This window comes from Schistocerca piceifrons, chromosome 4, assembly GCF_021461385.2.
Source record: "Schistocerca piceifrons isolate TAMUIC-IGC-003096 chromosome 4, iqSchPice1.1, whole genome shotgun sequence".
Classification (NCBI taxonomy): Eukaryota; Metazoa; Arthropoda; class Insecta; order Orthoptera; family Acrididae; genus Schistocerca; species Schistocerca piceifrons.
Window position 1 is genome coordinate 261,943,223 of NC_060141.1, and position 22,870 is coordinate 261,966,092.

Genomic DNA, 22,870 nt, shown 5'->3' on the forward strand with positions numbered 1-22,870 from the left:
CTATAATGGGTGGGACGAAAATTTTGCACTAGGCTGCTGCAGCGGCGCCCCACCCTACATCTACAAGAAAACGTTTCCCAGGCTACAAAAAATCTGTTATAAACCACGTGCAAAAGTGGATTTGCATACCATATTAGTACTTGAAGCTCTTCTCATCCATGAAAACCGAAAATAAAGACAGGTACTGTTTAATTTTTCAGTTTATTGGCTGTCAGGCAGTACCCATTCACCTATCTCAACAGTAGTACTAATTAGGACGATATGAAAGTAAGCACAACACTCAGTCTCCGAGAGGAAAAAGAAAATCTTTAATTCAATTGGGAATCAAACCTGGGTCCCTTCGCTTTACCTTTCGTCACATTCACTGCGCACCTAGCGAGGCAAACGAGACATATGTGCTTCAGTACGATACATTAAGGCGGAAAACACTAGCAGCATCGCGTTTTCGTGCTTGATTTCGGAAGAATACACTCCTGGAAATGGAAAAAAGAACACATTGACACCGATGTGTCAGACCCACCATACTTGCTCCGGACACTGCGAGAGGGCTGTACAAGCAATGATCACACGCACGGCACAGCGGATACACCCAGGAACCGCGGTGTTGGCCGTCGAATGGCGCTAGCTGCGCAGCATTTGTGCACCGCCGCCGTCAGTGTCAGCCAGTTTACCGTGGCATACGGAGCTCCATCGCAGTCTTTAACACTGGTAGCATGCCGCGACAGCGTGGACGTGAACCGCATGTGCAGTTGACGGACTTTGAGCGAGGGCGTATAGTGGGCATGCGGGAGGCCGGGTGGACGTACCGCCGAATTGCTCAACACGTGGGGCGTGAGGTCTCCACAGTACATCGATGTTGTCGCCAGTTGTCGGCGGAAGGTGCACGTGCCCGTCGACCTGGGACCGGACCGCAGCGACGCACAGATGCACGCCAAGGCCGTAGGATCCTACGCAGTGCCGTAGGGGACCGCACCGCCACTTCCCAGCAAATTAGGGACACTGTTGCTCCTAGAGTATCGGCGAGGACCATTCGCAACCGTCTCCATGAAGCTGGGCTACGGTCCCGCACACCGTTAGGCCGTCTTCCGCTCACGCCCCAACATCGTGCAGCCCGCCTCCAGTGGTGTCGCGACAGGCGTGAATGGAGGGACGAATGGAGACGTGTCGTCCTCAGCGATGAGAATCGCTTCTGCCTTGGTGCCAATGATGGTCGTATGCGTGTTTGGCGCCGTGCAGGTGAGCGCCACAATCAGGACTGCATACGACCGAGGCACACAGGGCCAACACCCGGCATCATGGTGTGGGGAGCGATCTCCTACACTGGCCGTACACCACTGGTGATCGTCGAGGGGACACTGAATAGTGCACGGTACATCCAAACCGTCATCGAACCCATCGTTCTAGCATTCCTAGACCGGCAAGGGAACTTGCTGTTCCAACAGGACAATGCACGTCCGCATGTATCCCGTGCCACCCAACGTGCTCTAGAAGGTGTAAGTCAACTACCCTGGCCAGCAAGATCTCCGGATCTGTCCCCCATTGAGCATGTTTGGGACTGGATGAAGCGTCGTCTCACGCGGTCTGCACGTCCAGCACGAACGCTGGTCCAACTGAGGCGTCAGGTGGAAATGGCATGGCAAGCCGTTCCACAGGACTACATCGAGCATCTCTACGATCGTCTCCATGGGAGAATAGCAGCCTGCATTGTTGCGAAAGGTGGATATACACTGTACTAGTGCCGACATTGTGCATGCTCTGTTGCCTGTGTCTATGTGCCTGTGGTTCTGTCAGTGTGATCATGTGATGTATCTGACCCCAGGAATGTGTCAATAAAGTTTCCCCTTCCTGGGACAATGAATTCACGGTGTTCTTATTTCAATTTCCAGGAGTGTATATCAAATTTCATAAGCTCAATAAATGGTTACATACTTTTGAGTGAGTTGCTACTTCTTAGCTTTTAACTTAGCATCACACTCGGAATGTGTTGCCAGCGATTAAAAAGCTGCTGACTTCACCCAAAGTGCAGTCAGAGTGTATCGCAGAGTGATCCAGACATCATTCCCCTCACAACAGCTCAGGCTCCCCACCACTTTCACCGATCAGACCATCTTACTAGCTCACTGCTCTCCACTGTAAAGGGACACCCTCCTCTAGAGTTACTTTTCCTCGGCAGAAGTAGTCGATACCAAAAATACTTTTTTCGAATTTTGGATAGGTTAATATTATCTCAGCTGAGTTTCTAAAAGATTTTCATATGATTTTGTACAGGATGTATTATATTTCAAGCTAAAATCCACAAAAAGAAATTACTTTATTTTCTTTATTACAATCGATATTGGCAGAGCTACTGGATAGTCATTAGGACCTGCCATAATGGTAGTGATAGTTGTGATCAGTATCTTACTGTCTCAGAAGCTGTGGGAATTCTTTGGACTTCTCTGGTGACAGTGACTGATATGAACTCGCTCTGAATGTACAGTTGGAATTATTATTTAGAAACATTTGAAATTACGAAATACATGGCACACTTAAAATTTCTATTATTAATTACTCAATTTAGTGCAATTCATAAAATTTATTCCTGGATTCGTTTGTAAAATAATAATTGAAATTAACAGAAATTCATTTGTCAAGAGATTTTGTAAGCCCTTTGGAATATTGTTGTTACTGCAGAGTGAAGCAGTGGTGGACTTGCCTCTGATGTGATCGGACATGTTTTTATTTTTCGTGAGAATGGTGTAATCTTCGGCTTTGTTGAAGTGGAAATTGTAAAGACAATGTGATACAGAAAAATTGAGAGAATAAAATTCTGAGCAAAAAAAAAAAAAAAAAAAAATTACACTGCAGGCTTACTTCAGCATTATTTTGTCAATTGGAACTATGAGAACGTATAATGTCAAATATTTCAGCTTAAAGAATTAGCCCCTAGACGTGAAGAAGTGGAGCCAATGGCGAGAAAAGAAGATAAGTAAAACGTCCCTTATTGGAGAAACAGCTGCAACATCTTGGCTGTAAAACTCAACAAAAAGAGCATCGTCTGAACATGGAAGAAATATTGGGTACCAGTGATGTAATCAAAGGAAGAACGACTGTGGAAACCAGCACAAAACTTGGAAATAATAAAGTAAGTCCATCAAATAGTTATAGTGACAAACGTGATTCCGCAAACAATGTCATTCAGAAACATATGAGTCCAGATAATAATTACAAACAACAACAGCCGTGCACTGTAAATTTTTCGCGCGTGTCGCATCCTAAACAAAGAAATGTGATTAAAAAATCAGTCGACTGGCCTCAAGTGTCCAAAAAAGAACAAAAAGTGTTAATTTTTGCGGATAATCATGGACGTCAGATAGCAGAAAAGGTAGCAGATACACAAACTAACGCAGGTGTCCAAGCCTTTGTCAAACCAGGAGCAGGCATTGCAGAAGTGACAAAAACAGTGGTAATATCGTGTGAAAACCTTAACCCAAAAGACTGTGTCGTAATCTGTGCAGGTGCAAATGATGTTGCCAGAGATAAAGGTAGTGAACTCACCACTGTTCTTGAAAGTGTGCTAGCCAAATTAGGCAACACAAATGTAGCTGTTGTAAGTCAACCACACAGATAAGACCTACCTTCTTGGTCACATGTTAATAAATTAATAGAAAGAGTAAACAAAGAGATAGATGCTGTGCGCAAAAAGTTTCTGTATGTGAACTTAATAAATGTAAGCATGTTAGACTGGTCCATGCATACCAGCCATGGCCTTCATTTAAATCAGAGTGGGAAACAATTTTTGGTTGAAGAAATCTGTCGCCTAGCAAATTTGAGTCACACTAGGCATAATATTGAAGCAGTCCAAGCACTTTAGACAAATGGTCATAAAGAAAGATGCGATGTCTTATAAAAAGGGCGAAAGACATTTTTTAGGGAAGTAGACTGTATCACAAAAAAATGTGATGCAGAATTAAATTGCAAATGCACACTGAAGACTGTACACCAGAATGTACAGTCATTAACAAACAAAGTTGATGAAATAAATGTACTCCTCAGTAGTGAATGGAAAGATGTTTCAGTGTTATGTTTCTGTGAGCATTGGTTACAAAATGAGTATTTTCATTACTTAAAAATGTTGCATTTTAACCTTGCAAACTGCTTTTGTAGAATGGAGTCAAATATGATGGAACTTGTATATATGTAAAAGAAAATGTAGCATCTGTTTGCAAACTTTGAAATCTCAGCTGTTGAGTTAATGTCTGAAAAAAACTATTATTTTATGTGTGTATAGATCTCGTGTTAGCAACGTAAGTGCCTTTTTTTTCCAAAAAATTGGACCTTGCAAACTTAAGACAACTGGGAAAACAGTGGTACTATGTGGTGATTTTAATATTGATTTTCTGTGCCATAGCCCTCACAGGGAAACGTTTTTAAATATTATAAAAGCCTGCAATCTTTGTGTGACTGTTAATTCTCCGGCACATGTAACAAAAACTAGTGTCACTTTCCTTGATCAGGTATCTGTAAACATGGACAGGTGTACATCAGAAAACTCGGCTGTAGTGACCACCTTTCAAAATTACTGACCATACCTGTAAATCACATTCGACCAGTATAGAAAATGTTATCCATAAAAGGATTTATAGTAGGAAAAATATGGAATACTTCCAGTTCCTAATCAGTGAACAACCTTGGAGAGAAGTATGATACCTCTATTACCAACGAAAAGGTGGAAAACTTTTTGAACATTTTCAAGCATAACTTTGACATAGCTTTTCCACAAAGGAAAGTGATTTACAAAAGCACAGATAGATTCAAAAACTGGATTACAACATGCGTTAAACTATCTTGTAAAAGGAAGTGGGAACTTTTCCTGCAGTCAAAAACTCACAGGAGTCCAGAATTTATTAAAAAAAAATACAAGCTAGTTTTGAGACATGTCATAAAAGCGGCAAAAATTAAGAAAAATGACAAATATATTATGAAGTAATCCAATAAAACTAAGTCCATGTGGATAGCTGTGCAGGATCTTATGGGGAAGAAGACAACTCACAAAAATATTGTGATATCACATGATGGCAAGAATGTCACTGACCCTAGGGCAGCTGCAAACAGTTTCAATTCTTATTATTCAACTGTTGCTGGAAAATTAGTAAAGGAAAAATTTGGAAATCCACCTAATACAACATGGAAAGGACTTTCATCTATTGAAATAAATAATATATCCATGTACCTCAGTCCAGTAAGCCCAATAGAGCCCCTAAATACCATTAGTTCACTGAAGAGTAAGTATTCATCTGGTATTGATGATATTCCAGATTATATTATAAAAATAACAGCAAGACAAATACTTTCGCCTTTATTGGTCATATGCAATTCATCCTTATCATCTGGAGTCTTCTCTTAGCAACTGAAAATGGCAAAAGTAATACCCCTATATGAAAAAGGTGATCATAAATGTATGGCTAACTATAGGCTTGTATCTCTATTGTCAGGGTTTTCGAAAATTATTGAAAAAGTTTTCCTTTCAAAACTAATTACATTCTTCGACAAGAATAATATTATTTCTGGATGTCAACATGGCTTCAGACCACAGCAACCAGCTGAAACAGCCACTTTCAATCTGATAAACCATGTCTTAAATGCAGTGGACAACCACAGAAATATCTCAGGTTTATTCTTGGACCTAACAAAAGCTTGTGATGTGATTGATCATTCTGTACTCCTGAGGAAGCTTGACTGGTATGGTGTAAGAGGTGTGACAAATCAGTGGATTAAACCATATTTGGAATATCGCTCTCAGGTAACTGAAATTAAGTACATGGAAGGAAATGAACTTCAGGTACACATTTCAGAATCATGGGGACTAAGTCATGGTGTTCCACAGGGCTCCATTTTAGGTAACTTTCTTTTTTGGTCTACATTAATGATTTCCCATCCCACATTAGGGATTCTGAACCAGTACTGTTTGCAGATGACACCAGTCTATTGATTGAAGGGAATAAAGAAGAAAATCTTACTGCATCTGCAAAAGATAGTACAAAAGGAGTGTCTGAATGGTTTACCAGAAACAGGCTAATAGTTAATCCCCAAAAAACAGTACTCATGAATTTCCACATTGATCAAAATAAAAATCCGGCACAACATTTAATATGTATAGACAACCAAACATTGGTGCTGTAAATTTCTTGGGATTCATATCCAGGAAAATCTCATATCACATCCCTAAATTCAAAACTAGCAAAAATGGGCTATGTAGTAAGAATTCTCTCCAACATACTAGTGCAGAAACACTTAGGGCTGTATACTTAGCTTGTGTACATTCAGGACTGAAGTATGGTATCATTTTCTGGGGAAATGTACACCAGTCCATAACAATTTTCAGGAAACAAAAGGCAATTATAAGAATAATGTGTAGGAGTAATTTCACTACATAAAGGAAAACACTTGAGTGGATTTTATACTGTGTTTGAACACTTTTATTGTGCCGCACAAACACAATACATACATACGTTAACTGGGGAAGTGAACACTGGTTGTTTTCTCCAAAGAACCTCGCTCGCAAAGAGAATATTTTAGTGTCCTGTCGACTATCGACTTGTCACTCCCACAAAGGAAATAAGCGAGCAGCAGAAAACCATGCGATAAAAGAAAAAAAAGAAGCAATCCCCAAAACAAAGCAAACTGTAGTACACAAAGCATTTGGTAGTGGCTAATGCACAACTGTTTGCTACGGTTGGCAGTGGTAGTTCAAGACTGACCTCTACCAGTATCTTACGCAACTACAGTTCAGAACAGTGCCCATAATACCTGCATGCACAACTTTTATTTACAAAGCAGTTAGACTATGTACTGAACTGATTACTGTGATGACATAAGCCGTTTTCTACCTTTTTTTCGATGAGCTGTGACAGATATTCTTACTCTGTCTTTAATGAAAGCCACGGCAAACGAATAAATGTGCGAGTTCTAGCGGAAATTTTAATTATAAGAGAAGTTTTTCAGACCGCCCTGATCGAGCTTGGCAGTGACTATATGTTTGACATCGTATTCTCGTAAATCACTGAGTAGACCTAAAAGTGAGCGAATACATTTTTTGAATCCTTTCTGAAAAGGTTACAAATGTCTTGATGATCCAATGACCATGCTCTCACAGCATTTGTAGAATTTGCACAGACATTGTTCTTGTGCTTTGAATCGATTAACGAATCCACATGCCATATGTTTATTGCTTTCAAACGTCCTTGATTTGAGGACATGTAAAGTATTATCAACCAGCTATATGAAGTCACTAACGTGTCTTTCTTCTGGCACTAAATACCGAACCACCTGAGAAGTTGTGTGAGATAGCAATTCAGCTATAAACGCACTCTGTGTCTGCCTCTGCTCTTAACGGTGATGTGTTGCTGAGTTAAATTTGGGCACATTTCACCTCGCCACTATCTAAAGGAAAAGGTCTCTCGAACACAGACTTCGTCACTGCCTTTTATTCTACGATAATGCCTTCCTCCAGCAAATGATTCCGTAGCAGATTCGGAAAATGTGGGACAGCTACACACGTTTCTGTGTGTTGCTAGGATGAGGCAGACAACTAATTACATGTGTCACACCAAGCTCGTTGCAAACGGAAATGTGTTTTGTCCCCATGTCTGCCACCCAAAATGCAACATTATACTAATTACTGGTTAAGCTGACAATAAAAAAAGTGAATTAGTCGTGTGTACTGGAACAAGGGCGGTATGGCCTCAGTTTACATTGTTGCCAGATGTATCCAAGATGGCGACGATGACGTCATCCAAGATGGCAGCATGTAGACTTGGCACCAGTGCATGACATCATCCAGGACTGCGGTCATGACGTCTTTCAATATGGCTGATTTTGATGCCAAGTTTGAATTTTGGCGGAAAGATAGGTCACTTGGGCTACCTCCACTAACCTAACCCCCTCCCCCAGAAAAATGGTGGGGATTTCAAAGTCCAACAGGATAATGAATCACACCACTGTTATCTCTACTAAGCTAAGAAAATCGCAATAAAATAGGTCACTTGGGCTACCCCCGCCAACCTAAGTCACCCTACTGCCACTTCTTCCTATAAACTGGCGCCAAGTTTGAATTAAGGCAGTAAACAAAGGTTAATTTGCTTATCTCTACTAAGCTAAGAAAATCGCGGAAAGATAGCTCACTTGGCCTACACCCACCAACCACAGTCACCCAACAACCACTTCCTCCTAGAAACTGGCGCCAAGTTTGAATTTTGGTGCTAAAGAAGGGTCACTTGGGCTTTCTCTACCAACGTAAGAAAATCGCAGGAAGATAGGTCACTTGGGCTACCCCCACTAACCTAAGTCACCTGATCGCCCCCTCTTCCTAGGAACTAGTGCCAAGTTTGAATTCTGTTGGTAAAGGAAGGTCACTTGGGGTTTCTCTACCACCCTAACAAAATTGTGGGAAACAATGCTCACCTCCACTAACCTAAGTCACCCGACCGCCACCTCTTCCTAGGGATTGGTGGGAATTGGACTCAGCCTGCACTGTCTGCTGGAGAGAGGGAGGAGTGTACGTTATTTATTTTGGAACAGTTCATTTATGGATGGAATATATTCATCGCAGTGATACAGAACACACGCTCTGACAGCATACAGACCTGCAAACTGCTCCTAAGTAACTCATATATAATGCTCTACGCATACGCTTGCCAATTGTAAACTGCCGAAATAACGCATTGCACAGCTGACAGACATACAAACCACTCGTAAATAATGCTATACATTTACGGCCAGAGAGCCAAACAACTCGTAAATTGTCAAAATAATAATCCATCTAAAATACTCTGCAAATATGCTTGCTAATCGTGAAATATCTAAATCATGCACCAGTCTTTATTTAAACAATTAGAGACAGCACCACCATCCAGTGTGTTCGCCAGGAGGTCCGCACTCCAACTGACCCAGTACACACAACAACCAGCAGAGGGCACTGTCGTCCAAGATGGCAACCATGACATCAGCTGATGATGCAAGTACAATTATCCAAGATGGCCTCAAACAGTGTGTTCACCACAAGGTCTTGGACCTAGTACTCAGTATCACCACCAGAGAGCACTGTCGTCCATTTCATGATGTAACCCAAGATTTGGGGGTAAATGGCGAGAAAACGACTCTGCCTGTGCTGAATATGAGTTTTTATTTTGCAGGCAGTGTCTCCACCATGAGATCTAGACTCCAACTGATCTAGTACACAATACTGCTACCAGAGGGTGCTGTCATCCCTCCTGTGACATAATCCAAGATGGTGGTCTGTAGGGGGAAAATGGCGCGAAAATGACTCAGCCTGCGCTGGGCTGCTGGGGAGAGTAAGGAAGGAGTGCACTCTATTTATTTTGGGATATTTTATTTAGGGATGGAGTGTATTTATCACACTGACACAAAACACTCGCCCTGGTGTGCTTGGGGTCACAATACACAGTCTGCAGACAAGCAAACAACTCCTACTTTACCGAAATAATTTCAGTACAGACGTGCAGACTCCTCCTAAATAATGCAGCACAGTGATGTGTAGGCACGGTCAGTAATCATAAACTGTCCAAATAACGCATAGCACAGCCTACAGACCCGCTCACAAAATAATGCAATCAACACACACAAGCACCATCTACCACCCCCTGTCTACTAGAGCCGGCCATGGTGGCCGAGCAGTTCTAGGCGCTTCAGTCTGGAACTACACGACTGCTATGGTCACAGGTTCGAATCCTGCCTCGGGCATGGATGTATGTGATGTCCTTAGGTTAGTTAGGTTTAAGTAGTTCTATGTTCTAGGGGAGTGATGACCTCAGATGTTAAGTCCCATAGTGATCAGAGCCATTTTAACCATTTCTTTTGTCCACTGAAGCACACAGGAGGTTAGCGGCAAGCCCCGCCAAGTGATGGCGGCCATCAGCTGTCAAACTACACACATGTGCCCTCAGGCATGAAGCGGCGACATCCCTTTCATACTTGACACCAGAGAAAGTTCTATCGAAATACATGTTCACCTAGACACAGGTGCTGGTGTGACTGGCCAGGGATGTGCGCACTGTCAGAGTCGCGAGCTGCTACCGGACGCATGTGAAAGTTGGATCTATTTTCAGGTATACAGCCACTGTTATACTGACATCACATAATTCCAAGGCGCAGCCCCCATATGTGAGACACCTCCAGGCAGCACGTGTCTTTACCGTTGGTGACAGAGTAGCTACAACCCTTTGCAAATGCATCTAACAATGTTCTCAATCTTATACTCATGTCACATGACTATGTAAAAAACAAGAACTGAGTTAATGCAGTCTTCCTCGTGGACCTAACGTGGTACCCACTCCATCGTGTGTTAACCTTACTGCTCTCAACATATGCAAATATTCTCACCACTATGTAGAGTCTCCAATGTCCCAGCACAAAGTATGTGATCGAATTTACCCGCCGAATTACTGTTGTCGTAGGCATCGGAGCACCATCCACCTTTTCTTTCTTTCTGAAGACGGGACTTTCAGCTGTAAAATTGTTTTGCACAGATCGTTAAATTGCATCTCGGGGTGCACTCAGCCTCGTGGCACCAATTGAGGAGCTACTCGATAGAATAGTAGTGGCTCCGGTCAAAGACAACCATCATAACGATCGGGAGAGCAGTGTGCTGACCACACGCCCCTCCTATCCTCATCCTCAACTGAGGATGATGCGGTGGTCGGATGGTCCCGATGGGCCATTTGCCGCCTGAAGACGGAGTGGTTAAATTGCATTGACAGTTAAACCCGTAAAGTTGTCTATAGATCATCAAATACATACCACACTCACAAGGATATTGGAAGCCTGGAACATATCTACCTGTGTAACTACAATTAAATATCACGATTGCTGCTACAGTCTGTCAGCGATTGATGTACAGGTAATGTCTCCTCTTGACAGCTGGGCTTCTGGAACCAATTTCAGTATCTGTAGCGCACATAATTTTCCACGTAAAAAATCTCTCTCATACCCCGCAGTTATCGATGTGCTGAATCTATACGTACGTCACGATAGCACACACAGTCATCCTCTGTAGTCATTCCACAACATAAACCACAATAACTTTACAATGCAATATGTAAATATTTTACAGAACATAAGCCACAGTAACTTTACGATGCAATATATAAACATTTTACTCAAACAGTGCAGTTATCTTTTGTATCTGTACAGCACCCAAAAAAATTATGACGTACCTACACTCACATCGGCTATATGTCACGATGCTCCTCAGTCCTAGGGAAGCTCCGTCGACCTCTTCTGTCTTTCTACAGACGAGACTTTCAGCGGTAATAAACTATTTTACACTGACCGCCATATTGCAGCGACAACTAAACCTCGCAAAGTGCCATACATATCGTCAAATACGGAAATACTCTTACTTAATTACCTTGCTCTCCCACTGATGACAGGAGCTTGAATACAAGAACACAAGTATTTTCGCATGGTTTACCATAATATTATATCGTTTTCGTGGTACTCCTCGATATCAAGCACACAGCAGTAGCCTCCCGATCGCTCACACAACATAATCCTGAAGATATAGACTGGAAATTATTTCTCTACAAACCCGAAACTTAAGCTAGGTGGAGCGTGCTCTACACCACTGAATAACTAGAAAGAAACAGATGAAAAATGATATTTCCACCCACGAATACAGATTTCGCTGATGCAACAGATTCCAAATCATCCCTATAATTTACAAGCCAATTAAGGCGTTTCTCATGTCTAGAGAACAAGCAAATGTCTCTTTCACCTGCAAGATGCACACCCCACAATCGATCTTCACTCAACTAAATAAAGGCGCGAAATCTGCAGAAGTAATCAACCAAACAATTTACATGGGAGGTAATAGCAGTCCAACGTAAACACACCTCCATATTCAATCTCGAATTTCCACTTGATCACGAAAGATATCCAACACTTACTAAGTATTAGATCGCCATTCGATCGTCTAGAGGATGGTAAAGTTAACTCAGATACATTCCTACAGTCCGACAGGCCTTTGCATTCAGACAGATGTTGCTGTTAACGGGAAACGTGAATCATTCCCACCACAAGCCATGCATACACAGAATCATTGTAGAAAACCGTCACATATATATTTTATCATTATACTTACAGTTAAATGTAACGATCGCGGTCTCAATTGAACGACATTCGAAATGAATGGAGTATTGGAAATACACCCTGCTGAAGACTGTGGCTCTGGAAATGGAAATATATGTACCTTCCTTATGACTGGACATAGTCATTTCCTTTACACAAACACATACTTTATAAACCTGATGCTCAAATGCGAACATATCGTGCATCCCCTACTACTAAGTATAATACTTTGTCAATAGATGATTGCCTATGATACAAAATAATACTGACCGAAAATCAACGATGGGTGTGCATGTCTCTTAGATTTCTTCCTGCGAGTGCTGCCACTGTGTCTTAGAAAGAGACATGTAATTGGCCAAATGTTAAAAAAACCCTATCGCAACAACTACTGCATGTTACTGTCACAAGCGATCTTGGTTCTACAAGTGCACACAAGCATACAACATTACCTCTGAATGAGGTGTTTTTTTTCAGACAAATACTGCGACAGTGATCCAGACCAACACGTAGCCCACGATGCAACCTCGTGATAAAATTACCACATTTTGAAGTTGATTCAGCTAAGGAACGTAGTATGTAAGCGGTATTTGCCACTCTCTCAAACAGATAATTCTATAGTATTTCTAGTGCATTCTGTCTCAAGACCATATCACTGGTTCTGCGATATATTCACTGTGTTATAGGCGATGACTGATTGAGAAGGCACACCGACAGTAGTAGTAGATGATGTGCCGATTGAGGTCATAAGAAAATGCACACTAGCTTCTCAGATCTCTAGTGTTAAGCTATCCACTAGAAATGATGTCCATGATTTGGAATTGGGTCTTTCCATTCAAGCACATACCTGCATTGGATCCTATTGACAATTTCTTTAATTATTACATCCACTACTCAATAATATTTCTGGCACTCCCATATCTCGACACGAGTCACCTTTCCTGAACCTATCTGCTACAGTAAAATTCCAATGTGGTGTTAGTCACCCCCTATGCATCTTGCAACCGCTCCCATTTCTACAGATTTCCACATGAGATCGTTCCAATTTAAGTCGGAAATGAGTATAAGTCGGAGAAACCCGTATCCACCACCTTCTGCAACCCATGTAGAAACAGAACGACCTGAGTTACTGCAACAGGACCGTGTTTTGACCATTCGGTGAAAATGCATGCAATGGGGTATGTCTCCAAACTAGATACGGATACTACAGCCCGTAGCAGATCCGCGTGCATTCAAATCAGTCAGCCCAACATGCTATCATCGTTATTCTCCTCCCCCCAACAGAGAAAAATTACGAACTATAAAAGCTCAACTAACTTCATCCGATATAGAAGTCACCTAGGCACTGATGCTGGCTTGATGATGCAAAGCTGCGCTGGGGCTCCAGTGCGGAGAAAGAAATTTTGGAATACTCCCCAGAATAGTGCAGTGTGCAGCCATCCAAGCATTCCTAACGGTATACACAGTCCCTCTCCGAATTTACACCTCAAACTGTTCCTGCTACTGCCTCCTGTGTGGCACAGTCCTATTAAATATACAGGCACTGCAGAGGCCACTTTGAAAGTTGATCACCTATATTCTAGGCGAATGATCGTATCCCACTATACTAAGTCGCAAAAGACGCTCCATCTGGTCCTGTTTAGTTGTTTGAAACACTGTTTTCTAACACGCTTTTGTACAATGCCAAACACGTCGTTTTTCTACCATGACGTCGAGGCCTGTGCCAGGTTCTAAACTGACATTAAGAAGTTCTGACCCACAGCCTTTCGCAGGAAACTAGACGTTGCACAGTGTAAATCACGTTCTTACGATGGATACTATAACATGCAACACATCAGCTGATTTTAAATAGAATACACTTACAACATAAGGAAATCAGAAGAGTTTGCTCGCGTTGTGTAGAGTCTCCAAACTACAGTCCGAATGTGATTCATGAGCTCTGCATTTAGACTCGTCTCTCACACTGACGGAATAGCTGATAACTCTACGTTCCATTTCGACTGATTCCTCATATTGCACTCACGTACGCAATCAGTGTTTCGGTGCTATCCACCTCAGAAGCTCAAACAAGCGATGTCAGTCAGTCATTATGTGGTGACCAATAGCGTGCCAGTGCATGAATGGGATGGAAAAGACACCATCTATGTACTCTAATAATGAGCATCACGGTTGATAGCACAAACAATTCTACCAATTTTACAGTAACTTCAACACTGGCCAATGATGTGACAGCATGTTTCCCCAATTTCAGTATCATAGCTAAACCACCCCCTCTCCACTTTGCAAGTATCATTGCGAACATGGATAGATGACTGTGCAGTACATCCATTCAGTATTAATTCTTGAACACATACATCATCAAAGTATACCAGACAGCGCTCCACATATTTCTTTCACATCGAGCATAGTGTTTAATTTACGATCTACCTTTCTGCATATGGGAGTCACAGAGCATTCTCGCTGTCTTAGGGTAAAATTAGAGAGTGAAAGACCCTCCTCACACTGCCAGTGACCTACCCACCCTGTAGCACCATTAGCGAATTAATCTGCAACTGACCAGAAGATGACTGCTCATAAAAATTAAAAAAATACTTCCATAAAACACTTGCTCCGCGTGATACGAGCACAATATAGCTTTCCGGAGACGTATAGTGTTCACTGTTCACATCCGATCACCGTTCAGACATTATACGATGCCTGCATCAGGCCTATATAAAATGATCGTTAGTAGTGGGTGATACATCCTACAAGGAAACAGAAAATTACAAGTCATTCCATCAATAACTCTGTAAACAGCACATCTGTCAGGCAAATGTGTACGAGGGGATTGCAGTGCCTCACAAGCTCCTATCGCTAACTTAGTTATGACACTGAAGTCTCAATTTTACACCCAAGATGCGACAGGGAGGATGGAGTACATCGCATAAATCAAATTTCGTTTAGAGGTATGTGTCAAGTTTCATCACAAATGAGATGGAAGTCCTCTGATGTCCGACAGGTTTATCATTAACGATCGCAAGTAGACAGTGCTTTAAACCACATCCAGAACACGTGACTATATACGAGTGGAACACAGGCTATGTCACGCGACTTATTCATCCGGACAGAGCACTGGAAAAAAAAAATTGACCTGCAGCAACTTCTTCTTCTCTAGAACGCATCAGTCAAGCATTAAATCGTACCTCATTACAGCTCTATCTAAATCGACCACCCCATCCACTCTCTGTTATCCTTTAACACAGATGCAAGTAAGTTTAAAGGTGAATGGTTCCCTGTCCTCCTCCTAAAAAGCATCTAATACAGTAGTCAACTCGCATGCATTGCTGGTACCTCAACAGACATACAGCATAATGCTACCCCGACGGCTGCCTCCCTGATTCCCATTTCGATGTCGGTGTTTTCTCGGATTACTCCTGTTGCTGCCTACTTGTTCCCATGTACAAATTGATCAGTGCGAACCAGAAGATATGAAAGTACTTCCTCAATTTACTCGTGTTTCAAAGTATTTTTGGTCGGTTTATACCTATTCCCACCGAATACATCAATATATTTACAATATTAATTTGTGTTTGAGATTTTATTTCTCTAGACAAAATCTCACACACATTAACGAACATAAACAAGTACTATTGTGTACTAACATGTACTAACATACATAAACATGCACTAATGTGTACTCAGTTCTTGTTTTTTACATAGTCACGTGACATGAGTGTAAGTTTGAGAACATTGTCAGATGCATTTACGAAGGTTTATAGCCACTCTGTCATCAAGGGTAAAGACATGTGCTGCCCGGAGGTGTTTCACATATGGGGACTGCGCCTTGGAGTTCTGTGACATCAGTATAACAGTGGCTGTATATCTGAAAATAGATGCAACTTTCACATGCGTCAGGTAGTGGCTCGCGATTGTGACAGTGCACGCATCCCTGTCCAGTCGCACCAGCACCTGTGTCTAGGTGAACATGTATTTCGATAGGAATTTCTCTGGTATCAAGTATGAAAGAGATGTCGTTGCCTCATGCCTGAGGGCACCTGTGTGTAGGCAGGATGAGATTTTCACTCTGCAGTGGAGTGTGTGCTGATATGAAACTTCCTGGCAGATTAAAACTGTGTGCCGGAACGAGACTCAAACTCGGGACCTTTGCCTTATGCGGGCAAATGCTCCACCAACTGAGCTACCCAAGTGTGTAGTTTGACAGCTGATGGCCACTTCACTTGCAGTGGCTTGTTGCTAACCCCCCATGCTCTCTAGTGGACAGGGGGTGGCCAATGGTGCTTGTGTATGTTGATTGCATTATTTTGCGAGTGGGTCTGTAGGCTGTGCTATGCATTATTTGGACAGTTTATGATTACTGACCGTGTCTACACATCACTGTGCTGCATTATTTAGGAGGAGTCTGCATGTCTGTACTGAAATTATTTCGGTAAATTAGGAGTTGTTTGCTTGTCTGCAGACTGTGTATTGTGACCCCAAGCACATCAGGACGAGTATTTTGTGTCAGTGTGATAAATATACTCCATCCCTAAATAAAATGTTGCAAAATAAATAGAATGCACTCCTTCCTTACTCTCCCCAGCAGCCCAGCGCAGGCTGAGTCATATTTGCGCCATTTTCCCCCTTCAGACCACCATCTTGGATTATGCCACAGGAGGGATGACAGCACCCTCTGGTGGCAGTATTGTGTACTAGGTCAGCTGGAGTCTAGATCTCATGGTGGAGACACTGCCTGCAAAATAAAAACTCATATTCAGCACAGGCAGAGTCGTTCCCACCATTTACCCCCACCATCTTGGGTTACGTCATGGAATGGACAACAGTGCTCTCTGGTGGTGGTACTGAGTACTAGGTCCAGACCTTGTGGTGAACACACTGTCTGAAGCCATCTTGGATGACATCAGCTGATGTCATGGCTGCCATCTTGGACGGCAGTGCTCTCTGCTGGTTGTTGTGTGTACTAGGTCAGTTGGAGTGCGGACCTCCTGGCGAACACATTGGATGGTGGTGCTATCTGTGATTGTTTAAATAAAGACTGGTGCATGGTTTAGATATTTCACAATTAGCAAGCATGTTTGCAGAGTATTTTAGATGGATTATTATTTTGACAATTTACGAGTTGTTTGGCTCTCTGTATTGCATTATTTACGAGTGGTTTGCATGTCTGTGGACTGTGCAATGCATAATTTTGACAGTTTACAATTGGCAAGCGCATGTGTAGAGCATTATATATGAGTTATTTAGGAGTAGTTTGCAGGCCTGTATGCTGTGTGGCATGTCAGAGCTTGTGTTCTGTATCACTTTGATAAATATACTCCATCCATAAATGAACTGTTCCAAAATAAATAAAGTACACTCCTCCCTCTCTCCAGCAGCCAGTGCAGATTGAGACCAATTCCCACCAATCCCTAGGAAGAGGTGGCGGTCGGTTGACTTAGGGTAGTGGAGGTGAGCTTCGGTTCCCACAATTTTGTTAGGTTGGTAGAGAAACCCTAAGTAACCTTTGTTTACCGCCTAAATTCAAACTTGGCGCCAGTTCATAGGAAGAAGTGACAGTTGGGTTACTTAGGTTAGTAGAAGTAGATCAAGTGAGTTATCTTCCCACAATTTTCTTAGTTTAGTAGAGATAACCATGGTGTGATGGATTGTCCTGCTGGAAGTTGAACTTCCTGCAATTTTTCTGGGGGAGGGGGTTTAGGTTAGTGGAGGTAGCCCAACTGACCAATCTTCCCGCCAAAATTCTAATTTGCCGCCAAAATACGCCAACTTGAATGACGTCATGACCGCCATCCTGGATGACGTCATGCACTGTTACCAAGTCTACACGCTGCCATCTTGTATGACGTCATCGCCGCCATCTTGGATACATCTGGAAACAATGGAAAGTGGGCTCATACTGTCCTTGCCCCAATAGTATTGTGTGACATTGTAAGAATTTCATACAAGAGGACAGCTGTCATGCCAAAACCATAATCAAAATGAACACGTCGTTTCCAATGTTAAAATAGGCTACTGACTGGAGCACTTGATACATTACTAACACCCTGTCTAGTTTTTGATCTAAGCGATCCTGCTGTCAATGTTCGTTTCGTCAAAGGCCAAATGCAAACAAGTTCCCTCTCAGTGAAAGTTTTAGCCTGTATTTTCATCATAATGAAAGCGTGCTTTAAAATGCTAGGACTGCAACTAAAAGAGCAGTTTCTCTAGGCCCTCAACGTCGAGACTGTCGGTAGATGATACGCGATTTTTTTCCTCATTGCAGCAGGCAGAGTGATGGCTTTACAAATGTCCTCATTACTCCACCGAACCCCTTTTGAGTCATTTAACAAACTTTTTATTTGATTAGGTGAAAATATTTATCCCAACACACGAGTAATTTCATTAGACACATGAGCCCCCGTATTAATCTCTTCCTTGTGCAGAAGTTGTTATGTTCTTGACAGCTGACCCCGAAGTTCTTTATTACGCGCTCGGAGTTGCTCACAGTTGTTCGTTTCCTTCTTTCTAACGCCTCTATAGCATTCATAAAAGTTACTATCTGTGCCAAAAGAAAGACTGTCATCCGTAAATAAGCCCTTATTAAGATGTTTCTTATTTGGTGACAGCTTTTCCAGAGTCTAGAGAGATCTTTCATGTAGTTCTCGTTTCTTATACCGTTTGCTTCTCGCTTCTGTTGCAGGTGACACATTGACAATCGCACTACTGCGCGGTAAATTGCACGACGGCACTACATGTGGCTTGAGCACTCTTTTTCGGAGCAAATTGAGCAATTCAGACCGTAAATACCTCTTGTAATCTGCCTCTGCGGAATGGCGTGAACATATTCGTGCATGCGCAACATATACGCTGTCTTTCATAGAACATTTGGACAGCCGTAGTTTTGGTAATGTTTCATTACGCGGGAAACTGTGATACGTTATGTCAGTTCCCTTTATGTTCCTGTTGTAGGAAAACAACCCGTAACAGCACAACCTGGCATTGTAAAAATTAATTTTCGCACTAATTGATGCATTCTACACTGAGTATTTCACAGGACAAACCATTAACCATAATGCTGGTGAACGCAATGCTGATCCCACTGTCCTCAGTTCGTTAACTATGTAAGTTGCGAATCAAATCTCAATTTAATTACAGCAAAAACCGTAACACTCCCGAATCCGTTAAAGTTTCCACTGTTGACTGTACTTCCGAGGGAAAAACTCAATCAAAGTACTCCATCAAATGCAACAAGTGCGATATGCACCATGACTTACCTGTCAATGTGACCTTTCTTCATAGTTTGAGGATCAAAAGGTACGCCCTGTGGCGTATGGTGGGAAGTACATGTGTGGAGGGTGTGGGGGTGGGGGTGAGGGTGGCCGTGTACTCCGTAGTGGACAAGATTTTCTAATGGTCTGGCTCATCTCTAGTTGCTGTCCAGCATTGGTTTGGCGTCCGCTTTGTTGCACTGTGGCCTATCAATCAGCTGTTTTAATTTGCAGTATTATGTGTGAACCCTGTCGTTAATGTTTTAGCTGCGGCTGTTGAATCTGGAGACATTGGCTTGGTCTGACTTGAGGTACTCATGCAGTGGCAACCAGTTGTCATGTGCTAATGTGCCACAGCACATGATAAATAGAGCACTAAAATTCTGCCATTTCTCTTTCAATATGAGTCGGAAATCGCACTAACATCACACCATTTCTCTTTGAATATGTGCTCGTATGCAAATAAAATGGACGAAAACATCTTTCGCAGCGCTCTCTCCGAGGTAACTGGAAACCAGTGTAGAGTGCTGAAATGATGGTCAGCCATGCTACGATCAGCTTAGAGAAGGGACGCAGCTGTCTGTTTACAACTGTGTATGCTCTGATGTGACAGCATCCAATCTCGCGCTATGAGTACTACGTTGCTCAAAGCACAAGGTCGGTATTTTTCTTTGAAACTGCATGCAATGTCGAAGGGTGAAGTACGTGACGTTTTAAAAGAACAGCTCCGGTACTGGGTCTCTGTGGAAGTGGTGAAATTCACTGAGTGGTGCTTTGAATGCCTAGATTCGATTTCTGTTGCTTCCAACTTTTTTCATTTTGTGTTATTCCTCACAATGTTAAACAACTATTAATACAATTGAAAGTATTCAAACATTTCAATTTATTTACGAAATAGCTATGACTTTATTATTAAGAGATGCAATGCTCTTACAGTGATTTCTGCTCAGATGGCTGAAGTGGCGGTCGCTAACACATGCTTGTGTGGTGATGCTCGATCCAGGGGTAAGCTGGTTCGAATCCTGGTGGTGGAAACATTTTGGCCAGCGCAATAGTAGCTCAGTACTTTCGACCAGAGGGCTCGCTACACTTTGTAATAATAAAAAAAAACTAAGTGCAGTATTTAACGATCAGCATGACAGAGGGTCATAATATATCTGCTGAGACCAAATGCCGAGAACAACATTCGCTTAAAGTGGAAAATCTGGGTTTGAGTCCCGGTCCGGCAACAATTTTCATTGTCATCATTCCAATGTATGGCCGAAGGTGGTTCATATTCGCAGCTGTGAATACATTTCCTATATTCAATTTAGGTGCGATTGCTACCCTTGCAAGTCAGAAGGCTAAAGATAGTCGTAAAAAAGGCGAGTGTAGGAGCAACTTTAGTATAGAAGTGTTTCTTTTCATATTGGGTACCACAGCAATGAATTTATTAACAGAAGGTGACATTTTCCACTTTTGCTGTATTCATTTTGTTTTTTCGCGACTAATTTCAGCCTGAAATTTCCTGGCATATTAAAACTGTGTGCCGGTCCGAGACTCAAACTCGGGACCTTTGCCTTTCGCGGGCAAGTTCTCTACCAAATGAGCCACCCAAGCACGACTCACGACCCGTCCTCATAATTTTACTTCGGCCAGCACCTCGTCTCTAATTTCAGCGTTCCAGGCCATTCTCAAGTGATTTTGTGGTTCTGCAATAGAAAACTATGCCTAACGTATTGAAATGTCAGCGTCTTTAAATTTATCTTTTCTATTCATTCTGTTCACAAATGCTGTCTTGTTGGTTTGACAGTTTAAAATTTACAAAGGCACGATACCTCTGTAAACGTCAAGCTGTCAAACCTACAAGACAGCATTTGTGAACAGAAACGAATAGAAAACACAAATTTAAAGACGCTGACATTTCAATACGTTAGGCATAGTTTTCTATTGCAGGACCACAAAATCACTTGAAAATGGCCTAGATGGCTGAAACTAGTGGAGAACAAATAAAATGAATACAGCAAACGTGGAAAATGCCACCTTCTTTTAGTATGAAAGTGTTTTCTATAGGTGATCTGCTAAAACGGACCTTTTCCAGTAGATCTTTTGGAGGAGGAAGTGAGATTTAAAGAGTTAGATACGTCTACTCCAATGGTAAATCTAAAAATACAAGAGCGTGGGACGAGGCTTACCGATTTGGCTCGAACTATGGGAACGAAGCAGGCAAATGCACCTTCCAAGTTCTAGAATATTGCGTCTAAGTTGGCCATAGGAAATGGTGAAAAAGGTCTCTAAAAATGTAATTGTATAGTGAGAGGAGACTTCGTGCTGCGAAACTTGCAGTGGGGCGGCAGTTAATTGATTTAGCACAGATTGGAGATGTGGTGGCATGGGTTCGGTTCCCATCTGGTCCCACTATTTTTGTTTTATTTTATTCCTCGCAGTGTTAAATGATTAATTATAAAATATAAATATATTTCAACAGTTCAATTTATATACGTAACATTGGATTAATATTTTGAATTTAGTTACGATTACTGCCCTTATAAGTCAAAAGGCTATAGGTTATCACGTTGTAGTACATTTGTAAAATCTGGCCCGAGCCGCCACTAGTTCCGCCGATCACTAGTTGCTTACCAGCATTGGCACTTTGTTGCACTGTAGCCTGTCGATCAGCTGTTTTAATCTGAAGTAGTATGCATGAACCATGTCGTTAATGTTTTGCTTGTGGCACTTGAATCGGGAGGCTTTGGTTTGGTCTACTTGGGGTACTCATGGGACACCCTGAACATGCTGGTACCTGCAAATCCCAGCTCAGTGTTTGCGCTGGATGGAGTGTCCCATTCATCGAGCACCAATGGTCTGGCTGCAATCAAGTGTACTGATTTTGCATTTTTTGCCCATCCTGCACTTGACTGCCACGCCTGTCTGACGACACGCCAGTAAGTAAAATTAGCTTCTGTAATGAAAGAAGTGTTCTCCTTTTACCTCACTCCAATACATTACTCGTCTCCAATTAAATTAATGAGTGCATGTACAAAGTCTATTTTGTCAAGTGTTCTCATAGTGCACATGAGGGAGAATTAGCATTATCCTTATGTTTCTGAAGCAATCCTTATTTTCCCTGCATTTATATCTGTCTGAAATATGGTAACCTGAGTTTTGTTTTCATTTTACATTTCATGATAGGGTCTTGACTTTATTCAAGAAAAGGTGCAATACCACAGTTCGGAAATTATTTCTCAGAGAAACATGTTATCAGCAAAGCAATAACAATAATGCTTACGAATGACGTGGTTAATGAGCTTTTATGGATATTTACCCGGAATGACGACAGCACGAGCGGTGTCTGAGAGATCGTGTGTCACGCTGAGGCGATGCCAGGGGTCCAGTGCACCGTTGACGAAAACCACGTGACTTACGTTGGGGGAGCGACCACCGAAGTGAGTGTTAGTTGCCGACACCCCGTGGCTGGTGCGTTCCAGCGTAAACCTGTTGACAGGAAGAGAAATGGTTCAAAT

The 22,870-nt window shown here is 42.2% G+C and overlaps 1 protein-coding gene across 1 annotated transcript in view; it reads right to left on the reverse strand.

Annotated features, from left to right (window-relative positions):
- Nucleotides 1-22,870, reverse strand: part of LOC124795776 (thymus-specific serine protease-like) — a 150,886-nt gene that overhangs the window by 28,009 nt on the left and 100,007 nt on the right. The window contains exon 8 of the mRNA XM_047259860.1: nt 22,672-22,841. Within this exon, the coding sequence (XP_047115816.1) occupies nt 22,672-22,841 (170 nt within the window). The remainder of the gene's footprint in view (nt 1-22,671; nt 22,842-22,870) is intronic.